The 20,173-nt window shown below is 36.0% G+C and overlaps 1 protein-coding gene across 3 annotated transcripts in view; it reads left to right on the plus strand.

Annotated features, from left to right (window-relative positions):
• USP33 (ubiquitin specific peptidase 33) overlaps positions 1-17,669 on the plus strand; it is a 35,727-nt gene extending 18,058 nt beyond the window's left edge. The window contains exons 10-24 of one of the 3 annotated variants that reach the window (XM_059477908.1): positions 436-850; positions 1,236-1,376; positions 2,852-2,964; positions 3,981-4,153; positions 4,265-4,359; positions 4,933-4,966; positions 5,751-5,796; positions 6,452-6,632; positions 7,867-7,993; positions 8,698-8,867; positions 10,251-10,332; positions 11,632-11,740; positions 13,351-13,453; positions 14,166-14,234; positions 16,471-17,669. In XM_059477908.1, coding sequence (XP_059333891.1) covers positions 436-850; positions 1,236-1,376; positions 2,852-2,964; positions 3,981-4,153; positions 4,265-4,359; positions 4,933-4,966; positions 5,751-5,796; positions 6,452-6,632; positions 7,867-7,993; positions 8,698-8,867; positions 10,251-10,332; positions 11,632-11,740; positions 13,351-13,453; positions 14,166-14,234; positions 16,471-16,628 — 2,016 coding nt within the window. In that variant the 3' untranslated portion in view covers positions 16,629-17,669. Of the gene's footprint in view, positions 1-435; positions 851-1,235; positions 1,377-2,851; positions 2,965-3,980; positions 4,154-4,254; positions 4,360-4,932; positions 4,967-5,750; positions 5,797-6,451; positions 6,633-7,866; positions 7,994-8,697; positions 8,868-10,250; positions 10,333-11,631; positions 11,741-13,350; positions 13,454-14,165; positions 14,235-16,470 lie in introns of all 3 variants that reach the window. The other 2 variants (XM_059477909.1, XM_059477907.1) reach the window with 2 other exon arrangements.
• Positions 17,670-20,173: the final 2,504 nt, after the last annotated feature.

The raw sequence follows: 20,173 nt of genomic DNA on the forward strand, positions 1-20,173 counted from the left end.
CAGGCTAAGTCACATCTTAGTAATTTTACTTCATACCCAGTGAAAGCAAGGCTCTGGTTGATTTTAATGGAGCATTTTATCTCTAAAATGCTCCAGTACAAGCAGAGCTGGGGTCTGACCATGCTGCTGGTACTTGTTTGAGTTATGTTTATTGTTCCAGTAACCTATGACAACATTTTTGCTGGTGTTGTGAAAATAGTTTATTTTGGGAGGAAATTTGTGTTATAAGATTATTTGTGACGTGCAAGAAATGTATGCAGGAAACAGACATGGTCTGGAAGTGAAAAGTGGTTTTGAACATTAGACCTGGGACAGAGGAACTTTCTTCATTCTTCATTAACAGCCAGCTTTCATTTTACTTATCTGTATCTTTTCTGTTGTGAATATCTTCCAGATAAAATAAAGTAATATGGTCAAACTTGTTTAAAATTCTAGGATGCACAAGAATTTTTACGTTGTCTCATGGATTTGCTGCATGAGGAACTTAAAGAACCAGTTGTAGAACTGGAAGATGCCCAGCCTATGAGTGTTGAAGAGAGTATGGAAGAAGATAAGAGCCAGTCAGACTTAAGCTTTCAGCCCTGTGAATCCTGTGGAAACTGTGATAAAACAGAAAATGACACAATTTTCAAACCTGTCTTAGAGGATCCTGCAGAAACAACCATGTTGATTCAGGATGATGATAACAGTTCAGTCACTTCCAAAGACTGGCAGAAAGAAAAAAGCAACAAACTTAAACGAGCAAATTCTATGGAAGACTTGGAAAAAGACACAAACACTGCTTCAGAGACCACTGAATTTTTAAATAACCAAGGAACTGTCAAAGTACAGATACACAGCAGATTCTCAGGTAATGCATTGCTAAAGTGCAGTTGAAATAGTCAAAATCTTAGCCAGAATATCTGTGGGAGTAGAAGTGAGTTATAGAATGTAGTAGAGGTATAGGCCAAATAAGGTAGGTAGTTTTACTTGTAAACCATGTCCTTACTTAGTTAATTTTTTCAGTTTAGATCTTCTGAATTTGATTTTAATTCCCTTGATGAGCTAACTGTTTGTGCTTGGTAAGGTTTCAGATAGAGTGGGTTTTTTGTTTTGTTCTTAACTTCAAAGGAACTGAAGCTACATACCTGAATGTCCAGTGGCCTGACAGTGGGGTTAAATAAGTTACATGACCACTGTGTCTGTTCATTGTGCAGTAATTTTTTTCACAGAATTTGTGCAACTCTGAATTGCAGATTACATCAATGACGTTCACATGAATGATGTATCTGCTGCCCAAACACCATCCTCAGTTGAAGGGATGAACACACGCTTATCAAACAGCCCTCCAAAGTCATTCCCATCGTGCTCTTCACTGGCACAGGTCCACAAAAAAGGTAGAGGCTCTTTATTTGCTCCTTCCTGGTACTGAATTATTCCACATTATAGTTCTCATTGTGTTTCTTATGTCTTGTGTAACAATGCAGGGTTGTTCCTAAGGGGCTTTTAGCTGGTGGGGAAAAGGGAGTGTTATGTAAGCTGGACATGCAAGATTATTCCCTGTATTTCTATAATCTTCTGATTCTTTTGAAGCATGAATAGTATTTGCCTCTATTTTAGGAAGGCAGAATATTATTTTTAGAGAATTTTCTCAGTAGTACCAGTTTGGAGAGAAGAGAAAGGTATGAGAAGTTAGTACCCCCAAAGGTAATGCTCTCCAGAGAATAAGCTCATTGGTTATTCAGCAGAAGTTCAGTAAATCACCATTTTAGTCAATTAAGGTTTAAGGAGCAAAGTGTAATTGTACTGTAGATAAACCTGTAAATGCTGGCTGCTTCATGGTAGTTAAAGTCCCTGCAGTGCTGAGTATTTCTCTTGGCACTGCAGCAGGATGCCTTTATGAGCATCTGGAATATTTAGACTTTTACTGCCTTTACATATAAGACAGTGCTGCCTTAGGGCATGAGGAACAATATATAATTTTATTTTCCCTGATTTGTCTAACAGTACATTACTTGAAGCAAAGCTTGTCTTTCAGAGCTTGCTTTTAAGGCATTGCACCAAACCAAATCAAAAAACAAATACAACTTTAATATTATGATCCTGCTTCATTTGATAGCCTTTGCAGATAAGTTCTGAACATTTTATTATCTTTTTAATGCTTTAGCATTGGTGTTGCATGACAGTGATTAAATGGACTTAAATCATTGACCTGCTAGGTTTGTTTGTTCAGCAGCTTTGACGCTGCATCTGTGCTAGTGTCTCCAGTTGTGGCTTTGCCATTACAGGAGGGTTTTAGACAACCTGAAGTGAGTCTGTCAGAAGAGGTGCTTGGTCACTGGTGCTTGCCCAGGAGAGGTTGAGAGACTTTGGGTTTTTTAATAAGCAGCTGTTAGGCTGGACTCCAGTTGTACCTTTAGTGTACTTCAATCCTCTGTCATCAGTGTTTTGATACAGTAATATTGAGATGCTGTCTTTCAGCCCAGCATGGTTGAAACTTCCCAAGAAGATTCGATCAAATTAAGTGTCAAATAAAATGTTCCTTTTTATACCTTGAGGGATTCCTGCCAAGATAAATCCATCATGTCGCAATAGGCTGTAGACTTCAAGACTGGCAGCTTGAGTTTTACTTTCAGAGGCAAGTGTTTCTGGTGATTGTCCCCAATGGCTTGAGGAACCCACATTAATTGCCTATAATGGCAGTAATGTGATCTCATAATTCCTAAGAAATATTTAGTAAATAGAAAACAGGGCTTGGCTTATAATTTTACTCTGAACATGAGACTTCTAATTATATTACACAAAGTTGAAATGTAATCAGAATCCACTGTACTTTGCCTTACTGCAGCATTTTACTTTTGTCATTTTATAGTTTCAACGGTATCGTCCCCAAAAAGGAAGAAGCGCAAGAAGTACAGGAGTGTTATCTCTGATATATTTGATGGCACTATAATAAGTTCAGTCCAGTGCTTGACCTGTGATCGGGTAAGAAGAGAAAGTTCTGGCTTTTAACATGTTCTTTTCTTACTGCTTTATGAATACAGTCATTCTCTGGTAACTTTATATTCTTTTGTGGCAGATTTCCTCAGAAGGTTGGGGTGTTTCATACTCGTTCTCTCAAATTGTAATAGTAGCTTCTACCAGCACTTTGTGTTTAGAATAGCTTGTATTCATTGAGCTGAATATTTACTCATAGCTAAAAAAAACATTCTGAGAATTGGTTTACAGCAAGGATGAAGAGAGAAGCTTGCTTTTCAACTTCATTTAGGTCTCATTAGTGTTTAATAATGCTCTGAATATCCTAATGCATACATGCTACCTGATGTTTCAAAGAAAAGATGAGACAGTGATCTAATATAGTGCTGTAACTGTCCTGTCAGATAGATTGAGACTTACAAAATAAGGTCTTTCAAAAAATCCAAGTAAAGACACTAATTTTTGCAATGATATGAATCATTGACTGCTTTGTGAAGTTGTCTTAAGGTAATCTGGTGAAGAAATTCAAAAAACAAACAAAAATTTCTAGAATGTGTTTGATGTTTGACTCTGTGACTATGTGATCACTAAATGAAGCACAGGAGCAAGAAAATGCACAGATGGGTCTCCCTTGCAGCGTGTCCAGTTGCATCAGGTCAATATAATGTCAGAGTAAAATGCTGTAGAAACAATGGAGTGAAGCTTTCTGAAACTATTACGTGTAACACAGCCTGAAGCAAAAATCATAGTGCTTTGTATGACTGATATGAAGCAAAATAATAGTGACCTAAAAAAATGTTTCCATGCTAACAATGTGCAAGTTAATTTTAAAATGCTATGTTTTGGTTCCGATTTTTAAAAAATGAATTCTTGTAAATGTGCTTTTTTATGGTAATTTCCTACCTAGTGGAATTTTCAGTGATGCAGTGACTTGGTAGTTACTAGTGAATTGTACAGAATTCAGTTTAATTAACCATTTCTCTTCAAGCTTAACTCCACTGTGTTTCATTTATTTTCTTCCTTAGCTGTCTGTAACCCTGGAGACCTTTCAGGATCTGTCCTTGCCTATTCCAGGTAAGGAAGATCTTGCTAAACTCCATTCTGCAAGTCATCAGACATCTCTGGTCAAGGCAGGGTCATGTGGAGAAGCATATGCCCCCCAGGGATGGATAGCCTTTTTTATGGAATACTTCAAAAGGTAAATAATATTTACCTTGTTTGATTCAATTATCTATTTTGAACTTCTAGTTTCTGCTCTTCTGGCAGAACATTTGTTGGTTTTCTTTCTTTTCTGTCAATGATGTTTCAGGTTTGTTGTCTCATGTGTTCCTAGCTGGTTTTGGGGTCCAGTTGTAACCTTACAAGATTGTCTTGCTGCCTTTTTCGCCAGAGATGAGCTCAAGGGTAAGAGGTTAATTACCTGAACATGTTTCTTCTGTGTTTTTTTCCTCCTGTCACAATGAGATGATTAATATCTTCTTAGCTTAATGCAGTTAAGCAGAGGCCACCTGTTAAGGTGTAATACAGTCAGTCCTTGTTCATTTGGGATCATTCATTTCAGAAAGGTAAGCTTCTCATTCAACTGAGTTTTTGAGAGAAATGCCTATGAAAGCTGCTTTAGAAATGTCAAGTCAGTCTGAATTTGGTTTAGTGAAATTGTATCAACTGAAGGCTCATAAAAATTTCAAACCCACCATATTAATAATCATTCTTATAACCTCAATTTGGACATAGTAAATTATTTCCCTTTTGAATTATATAGCATCATCTCTTCAGATTATACTGTACTGCTTCATAGTTGAAGACAAAACCTAAGAACCTCTCCTGTAGTTGCTATGTCAACACTATTATGACTATTAAATACTGAATGCAGCTTAAATTCCCTTGACACTTTTTTCTATCAAATGTACACACTTAAAGGATAACTGTTTGGATTTAGAGAATGATGGCTGGTTTTCTTCTCCCTGATCTTTTCAGGTGATAACATGTACAGCTGTGGAAGGTGTAAAAAGTAAGCTGGCTTTTACCTTTGTTTTACTTTGTCTTAATTTGAGGTTTTACTGTTTCTGTTACTCAAGAGACATTTATTTCTGTTGGGTAGGTCCCAATATTGTTCATCTTTTGATATGATCCTGTGTTCTGACTGTCAGAAATTCAGTATTCCCAAGGAATACTTCCCAAAGAAGCAGCAATTTACCCTACCACATGTGCTTAATTCTTTCTCATGCCGTTCCAATTTAGATGTAAATTGGTTTTGTTTGACAAATTTAAAGTCTTTAGCCCTCTCTAGTACTAGCAGCTTTCCCCTGATATGCAGTAGGACACTAAGGTGTGTTAAATAAATAATATATGGCTTTAAATACTAAAAAACCAAGAAACAGAAGTGGTGTGAAGACTGCTTGAAGCCCTTTACGGTACAGGAACGTTATTCCTTCTTGTATGTGCTGTAGATAATTTATTAGAAGTAAACTTAGTTCATTTTTTTTTGTTTTTTGCTGGATTATCAGCTTTCATGAAGCCTCAAGTTTTTTCCTCTATGTTAATAGAAACTGTTAGCTAGTTGGGACTTGATAGTACTTGCTGTTTTGAATTTTTCAGCAGTACAGATTGTCTTGTCTTATGAACCATCATTGTTTGTATCATTTTGGCTAGTCCATGTCTAGTCTACATTCCAGAAATATTTTGGGTTTACTAATGCAATGTTCAGCTTAGGCTTTTGCTGATCTAGTGCAATAAAGTAAAACTTTTTCAGAATTAATCATTGGTTGTTTTGGTTTGGTTTTTCCTTTGCTTAGGTTAAGAAATGGAGTGAAATTCTGCAAAGTACAAAAATTTCCTGAGGTACTGTTACAATATGCACTTTAAAGCATTTTTTCTGCATGATTATGAATGTGGTAAGAGTAAATGAGTTGCACAGAGTAAATTGTCTATATAATACTGTGTGATGGAAGTCTACCTTTGTATTGGCATTTGTTAAGAATGTGAGCAACATGGTTGTTCACCCTGTAAGAAAATGAATCTTGTACATGACAAGTGCAGGAATGGGATTTCCCTATGTTACTGCTGTTGGTCTGCAGGCAGTAACAGCATTTCTGTTCTGTGTTAGTATATATTCTACTGTTTATACTGTGTTCACAGAATTAAACACCACAGCCAGACTGAAAAGCTTTTCTATAGTAACATTTGTAACTTTGCATTTAGAAAGTAATCCAGTGTTACACTTCAAAGCATGAGTTGATATGTGCAATAATCAGGAGGAATTAGTGTCCCCATTACAAGATTGTGCAATATGTGCATTGAGAAAAGGTACATTTTTCAGTGCTGCATCAGTGTTAGTAGCCACAGCTGATTAAAACACAGAGTTTAATATGCTTGAAGTCATAGGGAAAACTATCCTTTTTGGGATTATAAAAGGAAAAGATGGTGCACACAGTTTTTAGGTATTTAATATCAAATAGCATGTATAGTTCTTGACTGAATCTGTCAATCCTTACAGATTCTGTGCATTCATCTCAAAAGATTCAGACATGAACTCATGTTTTCCACAAAAATTGGGACCCATGTGTCCTTTCCCTTGGAAGGCCTTGACCTTCAGCCTTTCCTTGCAAAGGACAGTCCTGCTCAAATCGTGACTTACGATCTCCTGTCTGTCATCTGCCACCATGGGACTGCCAGCAGTGAGTATGGGCTGATGGTTTTATCTTTGCAGCTGCTACATCAGCACTCTTCTTCAAGGGTGATAACTGTATACTGAAGGGTAAATAGATAAACAGAGGTAATTAGAAAGTGGAAGATGAATGCTGTGATTTTTACCTCGATCTGGAAGATTTAAGGCTTGCTCTGAAAGTGTTGGCACATCTTTGAAATTACGTGGTACACCTAAATAAAAGTGAAGGTGGAAAAAATTTAACAGGTCCAGGAATATTAAGAAAGAAAACTATTGAACAACATAAATGTACAAATAAACTTGCCAGCAGATGACCAGTTGATCAGCTACTCTATGTGACTGCTGTTTGTGTCAATGCTTTAATATTTGGAAATTGTTTACAAAGAACTATAAAGATACCAGTCATTTTTTAAAATATGTTCTTTTGGGTGATCACTGCCATTTAACCCCAAAACAGGTGGTAACTGCTATTTGTGGGTAATGAAGAGTAGCTGAGTAACATCTTATTGCTATATGTCGAGGTAATTTCTGCCTAAGTGATTTCAGTATTTATAAGATTTGGAAAATAGGAGAAAGAAAACATTTAAGCCAGAAATTATATAGGTTTTTATGGAAGTTACCCCCTCATACTTCTCAGACTTAAAGTATCCATTGTTTGAGGTTTTTTCCCTTTATTTTTGTTCTACTGGATAGTTTTTCAACTTCTATTTAGTCCTTGCTAAGTCATGCTTTACCTAATCAGTTTAGCAGATATTTGATTATTTACTTACTAGCAGTTAAATATGAATTCAAAAATAGTAATAATTTTAAATATATTAAGAGTAGTCTTTGAAACACAGTTAGTTATGATCATGGTATCATGTAGCTGTTCTATATCTGTGCTATTTTCTATTCTAAAGCATACAAAGATTTGAAAAGAGTTTGTTGTGAAAACTGACAAGAGTAAATTGTTCAGATAATCTTACACTGAATGTTATGGTTCAGGACTGTTTTAAACATCATGCTGCCTGAAGAGTGCAGGAATGTGCTGAAAGTAGTTCAATTCACCACTAGCTAATAGAAATTTAGAAAAAAGCTGATGTTGAGTTTAACAGGAGTTAATTTCGAAGTCATATCTGCTAACAATTCTGTTTCTCCCATTTAAGACTTGGGGATTTTATTATGACTTAGTTAATTTTCATGTGTTACAGAGTAAAATGGCAGCTCTAGACCCTCTTTGCTAACTCTTGCTTCCTGCACCCTAGGTGGACATTACATAGCTTATTGTCGCAACAATTTAAATAACTTGTGGTATGAGTTTGATGACCAGAGTGTCACAGAAGTATCAGAATCCACAGTGCAAAATGCAGAAGCTTATGTTCTCTTCTACAGGTAAGGAAGACATCAAAAGTACAATCATACCCCTATGAGTTATGTATGTAAATACCTTTTAAGCTTTCAGATTTAGCTGCCCTGTGGGAATTATAATGGAACAATTTGACCAATGAGAAAAGCCTATGCTGGAGAAAAACTTAATCCTTCAGTTATGTCCTTAACACTTGCTCTGTGAGAGCTAAAGTGTTAATGTTAAAATGAAAATGAAATCTGCATAGTAAGAGAACTTGAGGCATCAATAAAGAACTAGACACCTTATTTCCAGTTAGAGGAAGGGAATTCTGCACACAGGGAGCTTTTGCACACAGAAAGTTTTTAACTGTTAGAGCTCTAACCGGAATTGTCCAAAGTATTTATCAGATGGATGGGATGTAGGAAAATAGAGGTTTTAATGTATTGTAATTTAATCCATTGTATTATACATTTTATTATGCATTTAATTTAATGCTCTTTATATGCTATTCTGTTTCTGAGAATTTAAATGAAAGGTGAAAAGTCATGTTATTACCATCTTCAGCCTAGGGAACTTCTGTGCTTGAGATAATAAAAGCAACACAGTGTTCAGATTTTAAATTTCTGGTACTAAGATCAAATTTCCACTAAAAGTTGGCTGCAAAATACATTGTGTTAGAGTTGCATAAAAGTTATCTGCACTGTACACAGGATCTGTATTTGTTTAATGATTTCTGTTTCTGTAATAGAAAGAGCAGTGAAGAAGCACAGAGAGAGAGACGGAGGATATCAGGGCTGCTGAATATGATGGAACCAAGTCTTCTGCAGTTCTATGTTTCCAGGCAGTGGTTAAATAAATTCAAGACTTTTGCAGAGCCAGGACCAATTTCAAATAACGACTTTCTCTGTATTCATGGAGGTGAGACTGTAACTGTGAATCATTTAAGAATAATTTGTCAACTTCTAGCTATAGCAGTGGTGTATACTTGTTTTAATAAAAGGAATTCGACTATGCTAAGTTCATATTATAATTTCTTTGGTAAATTATAACTTCTGAGTAAATTCTTTCTTATTTTAGTAGCTGACTAAGTAGAAATTATACTGTGTGAAGTTGTCCTATTTTTTTTTTTCTTTTCTCTGCACATTTGATTTTGTTTATAAACTTTCTTGATTCTTAAGGAGGAACAGTTCCTCTTGTCTGCTTGCTTCTTAAACATGTATATTCACGTTTTAAAACATCCTGTCACTATATCATCGTCCTTAATACTTTCATCTGCAAATTGAAATTATTTTCTCAGCTTGGGGCTATAAGCAGTGAGAAGGTTTGAAAGCTGCTTTGGAAGAAATTGAGCTGATGCAGCATATCCAGTACATAGCAGTGTGACAATCAAGTAGTAATTCTGTGTATTTTGTATAGGAGCATAAAAATTTTACCTTGTGCTACATGTAAAAAAAAAAAAAAAAACAAAACAAAAATAAGAGCATGGCACTAAGCAAAACACATTTGGGGAAATAGCCATATTTGAGTGCTAACAATCCAAGAAATCATTACTGTGTAGTACCTATTTTCTAATAAAAGTACAATTGCAGTGGATTGGATGGTGGAGGTGCTGCCCCTGTTGCTGAACCAAAATTTTAACACAGGATGATTGTGTCCCTGTAGCCATCTGCAGAGTACCTGTGAGCCCTTTGGCTTTCCCTCTGCAGGGCTGCAGCAGATGACTCTTGATGTACAAGTGCCCAAGTACTTGATTTTCCCTGTTCCCAAGAATTCCTGCATAGTCCACTGTTGTTTACCATGTGCTTCAACTCAACACTGCTAATTCTGCAAGCCCCTCCATTTCTGCCTTCCTCAAAATTTCTCTCAAGTATTCATGCTGTTTGAAGTAATTCCAAAAGGTCTGCAGCAAATAAGTGAATTTTGAGTAGACAGTTTGTTAGTGTTTACATGCATAATCAAGATATTTAATCATCCTGACATTTTAACTGTATACCTGAAGAAGCTTTTTGAACTCATTATGTAAAATGGATTCTAGCCCTTTAACTTCAGCCATTCATATAGTTTGCTTCTGCTTTTTATAAGTTTTTCAGCCTCATAAAAGACTAAAATCAGTGGTGCCTCTAAATACAGTAATAGATTCTGCCTAGGTAAAATTTATTTAATGTAATTTCTCTGAATTCCTTGAAAGGTTCTGTTTGCTATTTATTTATGGACTTGTAACATAGTCTCCTCCCCTCACTAAAACCCACAAGTGTTTTTTCATTGTTTGGGGGGGTTTGTTTGTTTTTGTTCCTTTTGCAGGTGTTCCTCCACACAAAGCTAACTTCATAGAGGACCTTGTTGTAATGCTACCTCAGAATATATGGGACAATCTGTACAGCAGGTAACTTTGGAGCTGTAATTGGGAAAAATCCAGTGATAGTTTGAGAGCCAAGCATCAGACTTTAGAATTAGTGGCTCAGGAAAAAGACAGTCCTCTGGGCACCCAGCTGAGTGAAGGGGCTGCAAACAGCCAATTTATATCATTTCCTTATGCAAAGTAAAAGACTGCAGAGAGTAGTATGTTATTGGGTTAGTGCTTCAATATTAAAGCAGTAAACATGGATGGTATGTATGAAATAACACAAAGTAGGTCAGCAAAAGTACACTTTGCAGAGGTTTTTTGAAAGAGCTCTCTGTATCAGCTTCCTGTTCTCTTGTTGGCTGCAGACAGCTTTTCTTTTATGTTGGCTTTGAATCCATAGCCTCAGCTGCCAGTACTGCTTCAAAATAACTTATATCTAAGTGTTCTGTGTTACTGCCCCACACTTTAATGTCAGTCAGGTTTGAGTGCTTGCTTACAAAGCAAGAATTCTTACAAGCTATGCCTTATTCCAAAGTAACAAAAAGCTGCAGAAGAGCTTTGCTGATGGCTTTCAACACTCTGTATTCCCCTTGCATAAAATATTTTTAGCTGTAATTTCCTGCTACCTGAACGATACATCTGAGGGTTTGGGGAGTTTTTTATTGATGTTTTAAAGTTTTGATGCACACAAGTAAAAAATAAAAACAATGGTATTTGCAGTTTATTTCCCTTTTCCTAGATGTACTGGATTTTTCTTCCATTATCCATTTTCTGTATGTAAAAATAGCCTTCACAGGAGCAGTGCCCCTGCAGATTTCCATGGATATAATTTCACACAACAAAAACCTGAGGGAAGGGTCAAGAATAACCTATTAAGAACAAGACTATAAATAAGTTTATAGGCTGGGGTCAGGGAGGTAGCAAAGCTAATGAGGAGTCTGCAGTGGGATTTAGGAACATGTTTAAGGCAGAACTGGCTGGAATTTCCATAGGTTGTTTCTTAGAATAGAATTGGAATCTTCTTTGGTAAAATCTCGCCTGGTGTATATTGAACAATACTTGCTCACTGACATGTTTAACCATAGCAGCTCCTTCTGAAGTCTGTGATGAGTTTGAGATGGTTTGTGCTGGCATGAGGCAGTCAGAACTTGCAAGATGGTCTTAGGATGGAGAACAGAATATTACTAAGAAAATAAACTATGGCTATTGGCATCACTGTGACTGGCATGTGTCAGCCTTCTGTTCATACTAACATTTGCCACGTCTGCAGGTGCATGATCTTTTTACATGATGTTTTCCACAAGGCTGATTGTTTGGGGTTTTTTACTTTTTCTGCAGATATGGAGGAGGACCAGCTGTTAACCATCTGTATGTTTGTCACACCTGCCAAATAGAGTCTGAAAGAATTGAAAAAAGAAGGAAAAATGAATTGGAAATGTTTATACGGGTAAAACAGTACACATTTATTCATTCTGCTACTGGCCAGCACCTGACATTCATGACTAGACCCAAGGGATTACTAGAATTGCACAAGGGATTCCTGTAACAAATGGACTTTATTAAATATCTCTATACCTGTATACCACCCTACCTCTCTTAATGGCAGCAGTAGTGTTCTTGTGAAATCCCAGATAACTCTTAGGTGAAAATGTACTTAGAGAAAATTTTTCATGTATTTCTTAAATTGCTTTTTTATAGTATGGAAACAGCCATGTGAGCAGTTACACTGCCAGTGCTCTGTTCTGTGCAGCCTGATATGGTTTAAGTGTAATAATACTGTGCCAAGAAAAATGTAATGGAAATCATTAGTTCTAATTTTAAAGAAAAGGCATTAGAAATATAAACAAACGTAAGTGATTCAGTGTGAAGTAAATATGTTGGTATTGTCATGGATCTGTAAAATTAATATCAAGGAGCTACTATATTTTCCCTGGTTAGAGGATTATGTGCTTGAGTCTGAATAGTAAAATAACTAGAGGTAATGATTTTGATGTTCTTAAACCAAAATGTGTTTTGAAGTTTTCATTGAAAATAACTGCAGAGATACTGGAGTTCCATTTCTGCTATCTCAACTCATGAAAGGAAGAAAAACAGAACTGACTCTGTTTTTTCAGTTCTGTTTGTCCTTTAATCATGCTTCAGAGATTCTCATATTTTCCATGTTTTTCTAAAATTTTTAGAAATTTTCATTACTCTGGATTATCATGGGATAGAAATTATTATTCATGACATTGAGTCAACCCCATTTGCTTTTTAGCAGTCAGTGTCTTCCCAGTAAAAGCAGTGATTATATGTGCACTGTTGTGCAACTATTGTTACTGGTTAGTACACAGAAAATTCTATTGTTCTCTATAAAGATGGCTTTAGGGAATGATTGCAACACTTACTCTATATGAAACCTCAAGAAGTTGTGTTGATGCTTTAAGTTTATGACTTCAAAGGGGAAGTGTAGCTGTGTTATTACAGAGCTAAAAAGATAATGGTTTGAAGGTTTAAGTGACTTTTTGCTTGTTTCTTCATAACGTTGTAAAAAGATCTGTAAGTCATGAAAAATCCCAGTGTGTTAGTTCACTGTGCCTTGCTTGGAATTGTAGTGCCATCTGCTCAGAATACTTGAGGAAAAAGAAACACAGATGAAGATACAGTTCATCACACAAAGAGTTTTCCATAAAATTATGGAAGAAGATTTTCAAACCACTTTCATTTTACAAAAATAAGATCTCTGCTTTTTTTGCGACTTGAAAGTTCAGCCTTCACAGTAATTATCTATTAGTGTTTGATGAGTAAGCACTTGTGCTTAAGAAGAACTTGTTGCTGTTTTTAGGAAACAAAAGTAATTTCTCAACAAAACAGTAAATCAGCTTTTAATATGAAGGTTACCACTGCTTCAGAATCTCATCTCACCTGTTCACCAGGTGTTTACTTTTTTTATGGTCAGTGATTCTTTAAAATGTTCTGTTACAGTGTAATGGCATGGTGTTAGCACAGTTCAAAGAATTCAGTAGTTTAAAGAAATGAAAGGGCAGAAAACCTGAGGGTTTTTTTTTCTCCCTGTAGCTTAATAGAGCATTCCAAGAAGAAGAATCTCCATCAACGTTTTACTGCATCAGCATGCACTGGTTCAGAGAATGGGAAGGCTTTGTAAAGGGTAAAGACAGTGGTAAGTTGTGCTCCATTTCAAAATCTAGGTAATCTTCTGTTGTATTGTTGTTTGTTCCTGCTTTGGTAGAAAACTGTAGGAAGAGCAGATAGCAAAGGCAAAGAAAGCTCTTAAATATCTAAGCACAGGTTTTATAGGTTACAGTGCATCCAGGTTACAGAACTTAGTAAAATACTTGACAGCAGTGGGATAATGGGATGGTGTTGGGAGGAATATTGCTTGTTTGCAGGATGTTTGCTGTTAGTGGCAGCAGGAAAATTGGCTCTAATACAGGAGGGAATGGATTTTGTTGTGCAAACTGATGGATGATGCTGCAGCTTCTGGAGGAAAGGTGACCTTGTCAAATGTAAACTCAGCTCAGTAACAACTGTACTGATGTCAGTTTAGCTGACTTCAGATGCCTCTAAAGTTTTAAATGGAAACTGATAAATTGTTCTACAATCTTATCAGAGTGTGCTCTGGGACAGCTTTGGTAAGGGTAAGAATTAGGATTAATTTTTGTTTTATGTTGCTTGAAGACTTAACTGTAATCAGGAATGCTTTGGAAAACTTGCTCTTAATTAAAATGTGATTAGCTTTTAACAACTTAGAATGTACTGTTAAACTGTAGAAGAAGCAAATGATCTGTTTTTCCTTTCCTTTGCAAATAGAACCTCCAACCTGCTGTTTGTTTTCAGCTCTCCCAATTTTAATAATTTTTCTATTGCACTAGATCCTCCTGGCCCCATTGATAATGCTAAGATTGCAGTAACAAAATGTGGCAATGCTGTGCTGAAACAAGGTAGGTGTCCAATATTGCTGCAGCCTTATGCATTTGCTGGAAGTTTGGGAAATTTATGATTTTTAAAAATTTATTTATTGTTACAATAAAATGAATGGCAGTTTCTAATTAATCTGTGTTGTGCCCATTTTTGGGTAACCATTTTATTCTGAAAATGAATAATTACTATATGCAATAGACTAATCCAAGTGCAGTTGAGAGTGTAGGAGGTGTTTAAAGAGTAACTTGAAAATGGAGAAAGTGTGCTTTGGCTTTGCATCACTTGGTTTGATGGGGGTTTTCTTAACAAAATTGGGAGACTGTTCTATATCTGTATCTGTATGTAGTTATTTGAATCTTGAAACCTAATTTGAATAGAAAAACATCTCACAGAGAGAGAAAAACCACTGTACATAAAGTCTGTTGCTCATTTTTCTGCAAGTCATTTGATACTGTACATTGCATGTTAGTGAAGTTTTTGCAAATATACAGATTTCTTCATTAATCTTCAGATTTAAATGCTCAATGTCATTTATTTGGAATTCATAGCTACAGAGGAAAACATTCTTATATGTCCTGCTTTAGGAAGTCTTTAGACGTTCTAGGAAGCTTTAAATTCATTGCAGCTCAGCCTAAAAGAAGAATCTGCATCAATAAGATTAACATTTATTTAACTGGATTTTTTCCCAATTTTGCTTAATGCCTCAGCATACACTAGATATACCAATAAACCTACCATAAACCTCACCAACTGTAGAATGTCAAGAGTTTATTTTAAAAACAATGAGTTTTGGGACTCATGAGTTTTTTAGAGCATTTTAATGATTTAATTAATTGAATCAATTTGAAATATAATTAAATTTGAAGCAAATTGGCCAGTTGTTGGTTTACTTTCAGCTACATTGGTACAAATTAGAGCTTGCGTAGAAATAAAAATGAATAGGATGTAGAAAATCTTTCTGATAACTTGTAAGAGGTGGGAATGCCCCTAAATAGGGTCCAGTACTACACATTTCTGTGACTCAGTGCCTGAGTTCACTGTGCCTGTTCAGTTTAACCTGACTGGCTGCAGTCTGGATGAGTGAGTGAAGATCTACTCCTGTGCCTGCAGAGGTGGAGTTGTTTCTTGAGAGCCTGAAGGTAAAAGAGTAGAAGTGAGGCATAACATCATCAGTACTGGCATGGGATCTGCATGGTGACTTCCAGAGGAAGCTTTGCATAGCTGAGTTTGTGTAGCTAAACAAACATGCAGCTCTTTGTACCCTTCCCCTGTAGAAACTCTAAACATACAAAGCACCACTGCAGCAGGTGATGAGGACAGAGAAGTACAGGAGGTAGGAGGAGAAGTTTGTAGGGCTGACTTCCTTTTTTTAAAGTATGAGGGTGCTGAAACAAGCTTAACAAGACAAATTAATAATGTCTAATAAGGCTGTCAAGGAAAACTGTCAAGTAGGGTTTTGATTTGCTAAAAGAAAAGGCTTATTCTGGTAGAGCAGAAATGTGATCTCTCTGTGGGTTAATGTGAGGAAATCCCTCAGTATCTGACAGATCATTGTATTACAACTTAGAGGGGGGATGTGCTGATGCATCTTGTCTTTGCCACTGGAAAAAGTTGTGGACAATCAGCAATGCTTGTTGGATGCTGGCTTGAGACAGGAGACAAACCTCTAGCCAGAGCATGGGATCATAAGCAAAGACTTTAACCAGTGAATGAAATCAGGCTGACCCATCAGTGCTACAGGAGCATTGCTGGAGCTCTCATTGTCCTAATAATAGTCCTTTGTCTCTGGGAATTTCACTGTGCTTCTCATAATTTTGTTCTTTAATATCAGTATTAATTTCTGTGATGAAGCAAGAATCTTGAGTCCTTGAACTTTACTGTGTAAGTGATGTGATTGATGTCCTTATAATAATATGAGTCATTGTTTCCTGAGTCCCAAGATTTACTGGCTGTGAGCTTGATTGGTAGATATTAGATAAGATATTTATCATAGAATTTTCATGTGTTTTCTGCAATTACTGCATAATTTAGAGCAGATAGTTGTAAGAATTAAGAAGTACAAAACTAACACAAAATAGGTAATTTGGTTTGGCAGCTGGTGCAAGATAAAGCAAAAATAAAGGTTATGGTGTTAAATTTGGATCTGAATGCTTACAGTTTTAAATTTTAATCTGGTTTTTTTTTTCCATTTTGTATCTGTTCTGGACTTAAATCAATAAAGATTTAAATAGTAATAAAATTTTAAAAATTTTTCAGGTGCAGATTCTGGACAAATATCAGAAGAAACTTGGAATTTTCTTCAGTCAATATATGGTGGAGGTCCAGAGATTATACTCAGACCACCTGTTCCTCCAGTAGAACCTGATATATTGCAAACAGAAGAGAAGATTGAATTAGAAACTCATGGTCTGTAGCTATTGAGGAAAAGATGAACTTGTAAGGAATCCAGCTTCCTTACAAAATGCCCAAAACACATTCCTAAAAGTTTTATTCTCTTATGTCTGTTGGAGGCACAGCTCACTGGGCATTACATTAACTACAGAATAGTAAGTTGAAATATGTATTGCAATTTGTTTAAATAGCGACTGTTTCTCTGTTTTGGAAGGCATGTGGTTTGTACATTTTGGAATGTTTGGTCTATGGGAAAAATGTAATTTCTGAATTTTTTGCTAAGACTCAAAATCCTATTATATCCTTAGACTTGAAAAACAGGGACAAATTTTAGAGATGTTCAGTAACCCTTCTGATTCCTGATTGGGCTTCTGATATCTACAAACTTTTGCCTGTCTTAATTGTACAGTCTTGACAAGCCTAGGTATGTGAGGAGTATATTTTAAATGGACTGTGATCAAACATAAAGAAAAAGGATTTTCATTTCCTAAATGCTCAGGAAAAAATTGTCTTTTACTTTGCACTGTAAGTATATGAAATGGGTAGTATATAACATCCAAATACTTATTGTATTTGAGTGGCTCAAACATTAGGGTAGACTGAATAATGGTTTAGTCAGCAAATGTCATAACTTATTACTACTAAATTTTACATCTTATTATAGTCTTCTGTAACTCTATAAACCTGGCTAGTGTCTTTAATAGTATATGTGGCAAAAAGATTTAGTCTTCTCTGGGGTAACATTTGAGAGCATGAAGTGTGAAATGTAAAATTATTATGGATATGAGTGATATAAATTTCAGAAAATTAAATTGTCTGGTCTCTTGAATTACATTCGTAAGCATTTATATTTGAAGGACTTTATTGTATTGTTAAGAATTTTCATTGGCATGATGACCTTTAATGTCAGAAGCTGGATAAAATGTATATATTGCAAAACTTTATTGAATGATTCATATTGGAATGCAGAATGACACTTGCTCATGTTTTTGCCTGATATTGTTACCAAATAAGCAGCATTATTCAAGACTGGATCAATAAAAAAACCAAAATTAACTGTGGAATAGGTGGGGGGAGCTTTCCTAGATGTTTTTCATTTATTATATAAATACAAAATCCTTTGAAGTAATGCTGTGGTACTGCTCTCACACCCATACAATTATTTTTTGACCATTTTAAGTTTAGACAATGATGTTGACAGTTCTAGTTCCAAAGTAAGAAAATGCTGACATAACCTTCCTCTGAATAATTCTATATGTAGTTTAAAAACATACTGGTTTGTATGACTTCATGCTATTCTAGTTCAAAAGTCATCTATAACAGCCCTAGAGAGAATATCCTCTAACAGTAAGTATTTGTAAATGTGATTTGATGTTAGGAGATAAAGCAACTTGAAGCTAATATCACATTACCCCTGCAAAGCATCAAGTGCTTACTGCTGACTTGTGTTACTGATTAAGGTAAAGTTAACTTGCTTATGGACAGACATTAATAACTTGCTGATGTTGGCCTGTGAGCTACTGTCTGACTGTCTGATTTCAAGTCTATTTCAAGTCTTTTTTTTTTTTTTTTTTTTTTTTTGGTAAATTCTTTGATTTAAGTTTCTCTAACATACTAAAGATAAAGAACAATGAATAGAAGATTTAGAAGATTTTTTCTTACACAACGTTCTAAATTGGAAACTCTGGAACTATTTCTCTGGTTAAAGCACAGTACAGTGACCAAGTTTACAAATTTATTCAGTGTTTTCATTAGTAGTGGATGGTAGAGCAGACTGGCTTTGTAAAATTTGTAAGGGAAAAATGGATTGAGTGTTAGGGGCATCAGCTTGTCAGGGAATGAAGCAGTTCTGTGCTGAGTATTCTGAACATTACAGCAGATCAGACTAAGACTTAAGACCCAGTGATACCAAAACAAAACCTGTTCTGGGTAATAGTAACAAAATTATCAGATGTGAGGCACAGGAGGTAATTATTCTGCTCTACTTGGTGCTGTGCTTGGTTTGAGATCTCATCTGTACTGTTCCCAGTTTTGAATGCTATATGATGATAAATACAAGTTGAGGTTATTTAAGGGAAAAGCAACAAGAATCAGTGTTGAAAAAGAAGTCGTTTTCTCCCTTAAAAGAATGCTGAAAATGCAAAACTTCCAATGTGTAAATAATTGCTGGTTAATACTGAACAGTTTTTTTCTGAGATAAGCAAAGATATTTGCCTCAGCTTTAGCAGTAGGGACATGTGCTGGGTTTAGGAAGCTGATTTCAGGAATCTGGGAGTCTTCTAGTTGGTCTTTGCTTCTGAGTGTCTGACCATAGTCAAACATAATCTGTGATGCATACAGATCAGTAAGGAGGCTCTTTACAGCAGCAGAGTTTGTGAAATGCCTTTGTCACTGTGGAAAAAGGCATCTCCCCACTGGAACTCTGTCATACTTAGAAAAAACCAAACCCCTCTGTTTGCAGAGATAAATAGATGTGTTTTAAGACAGTTCCAAAGGGATGACTGTCTTGCTTTCAGCCCTTTGAGAGCTCTACAAGGGGTATTATGTCACAGAAATGGAAGTAGTCTTTTCAAGGAAGGCAGTGTGGGAGACCTCCAGATGGATGGTCTGTGTAGCTGGAGGGAAGGCAATAATTCAGAGAATAGGTAAAGGAGAGGCCTTTACTGGGAAAAGCTGTCATGATTCGTAGCCAAGAAAGAATGCATCTCAGGAAGGGCCTGTGGAAATTATTTTTTTTCCATAAGCCTTTCACCAGACTATTTGGATTCTTTGTTCATTTGTTTCAAGTTGAGGAAACACAGCAGTGTGTTTGTGTGCCAGAGAAACTGTCACTTCAAGAAGAGAAAAATCCAGTGGACTCCTTGTTGTAGGCCTGGAAATCTAGATATGAGCTGTTAGAAGCCTGCAGTTCAGTGTGGTAACTTGAATCCTCTCTTCTGGGGAAAACTGTGGTGGGTGTCAGGGACTTGGCAGCTCAAAGCTTCATTTCTCTAAATTTCTGAAGGTTTTTTGCAATCAATATAACTAATTGTTCATCTGAAAACCTAATATTGAGGAGACTGCTTCAGATATTGTGTAATGTAGCTGAACAGTGTAATTGGAGGGACAAAGAATAGCAGAAGAGCTGAATTACTCAGTAGTAAAATAAGGCAGTTTTGTAATGTGTTTCAAAGGTGAGAGCTAAGTAGTCTGGCTGCTGAATGATTAAACTGAGGAGTCCAGAAAGGTGTTTCTGTAGGGATCATCCAAGTTGGTCCTGTCTATAGGGACACACATATACTTATTATTATACATACATATATAAATATATATAAAAGTTATGTGTATGTATATAAACGTGTATAAAAATGCACAACATCTACTTCTCCAGTATCTTAATTGAACTATGGCTAGAGTCACTGCAATCATTCTTTTGGGGTTTATGCTGGAATAGTGACCTGGAGTAGCTACATTTGGTAAAGGTTGGTTTACACTCAGTTCACTGCTGTAGTGGGTGTCAGCCCTCCCATCAGTAATGGCTTGTTTCAAGAGAAGATAAAAAAGCATAAAATGTTAGAAATGTGTTTGG

The sequence above is a fragment of the Ammospiza nelsoni genome, chromosome 9 (assembly GCF_027579445.1).
Source record: "Ammospiza nelsoni isolate bAmmNel1 chromosome 9, bAmmNel1.pri, whole genome shotgun sequence".
Lineage (NCBI taxonomy): Eukaryota > Metazoa > Chordata > Aves > Passeriformes > Passerellidae > Ammospiza > Ammospiza nelsoni.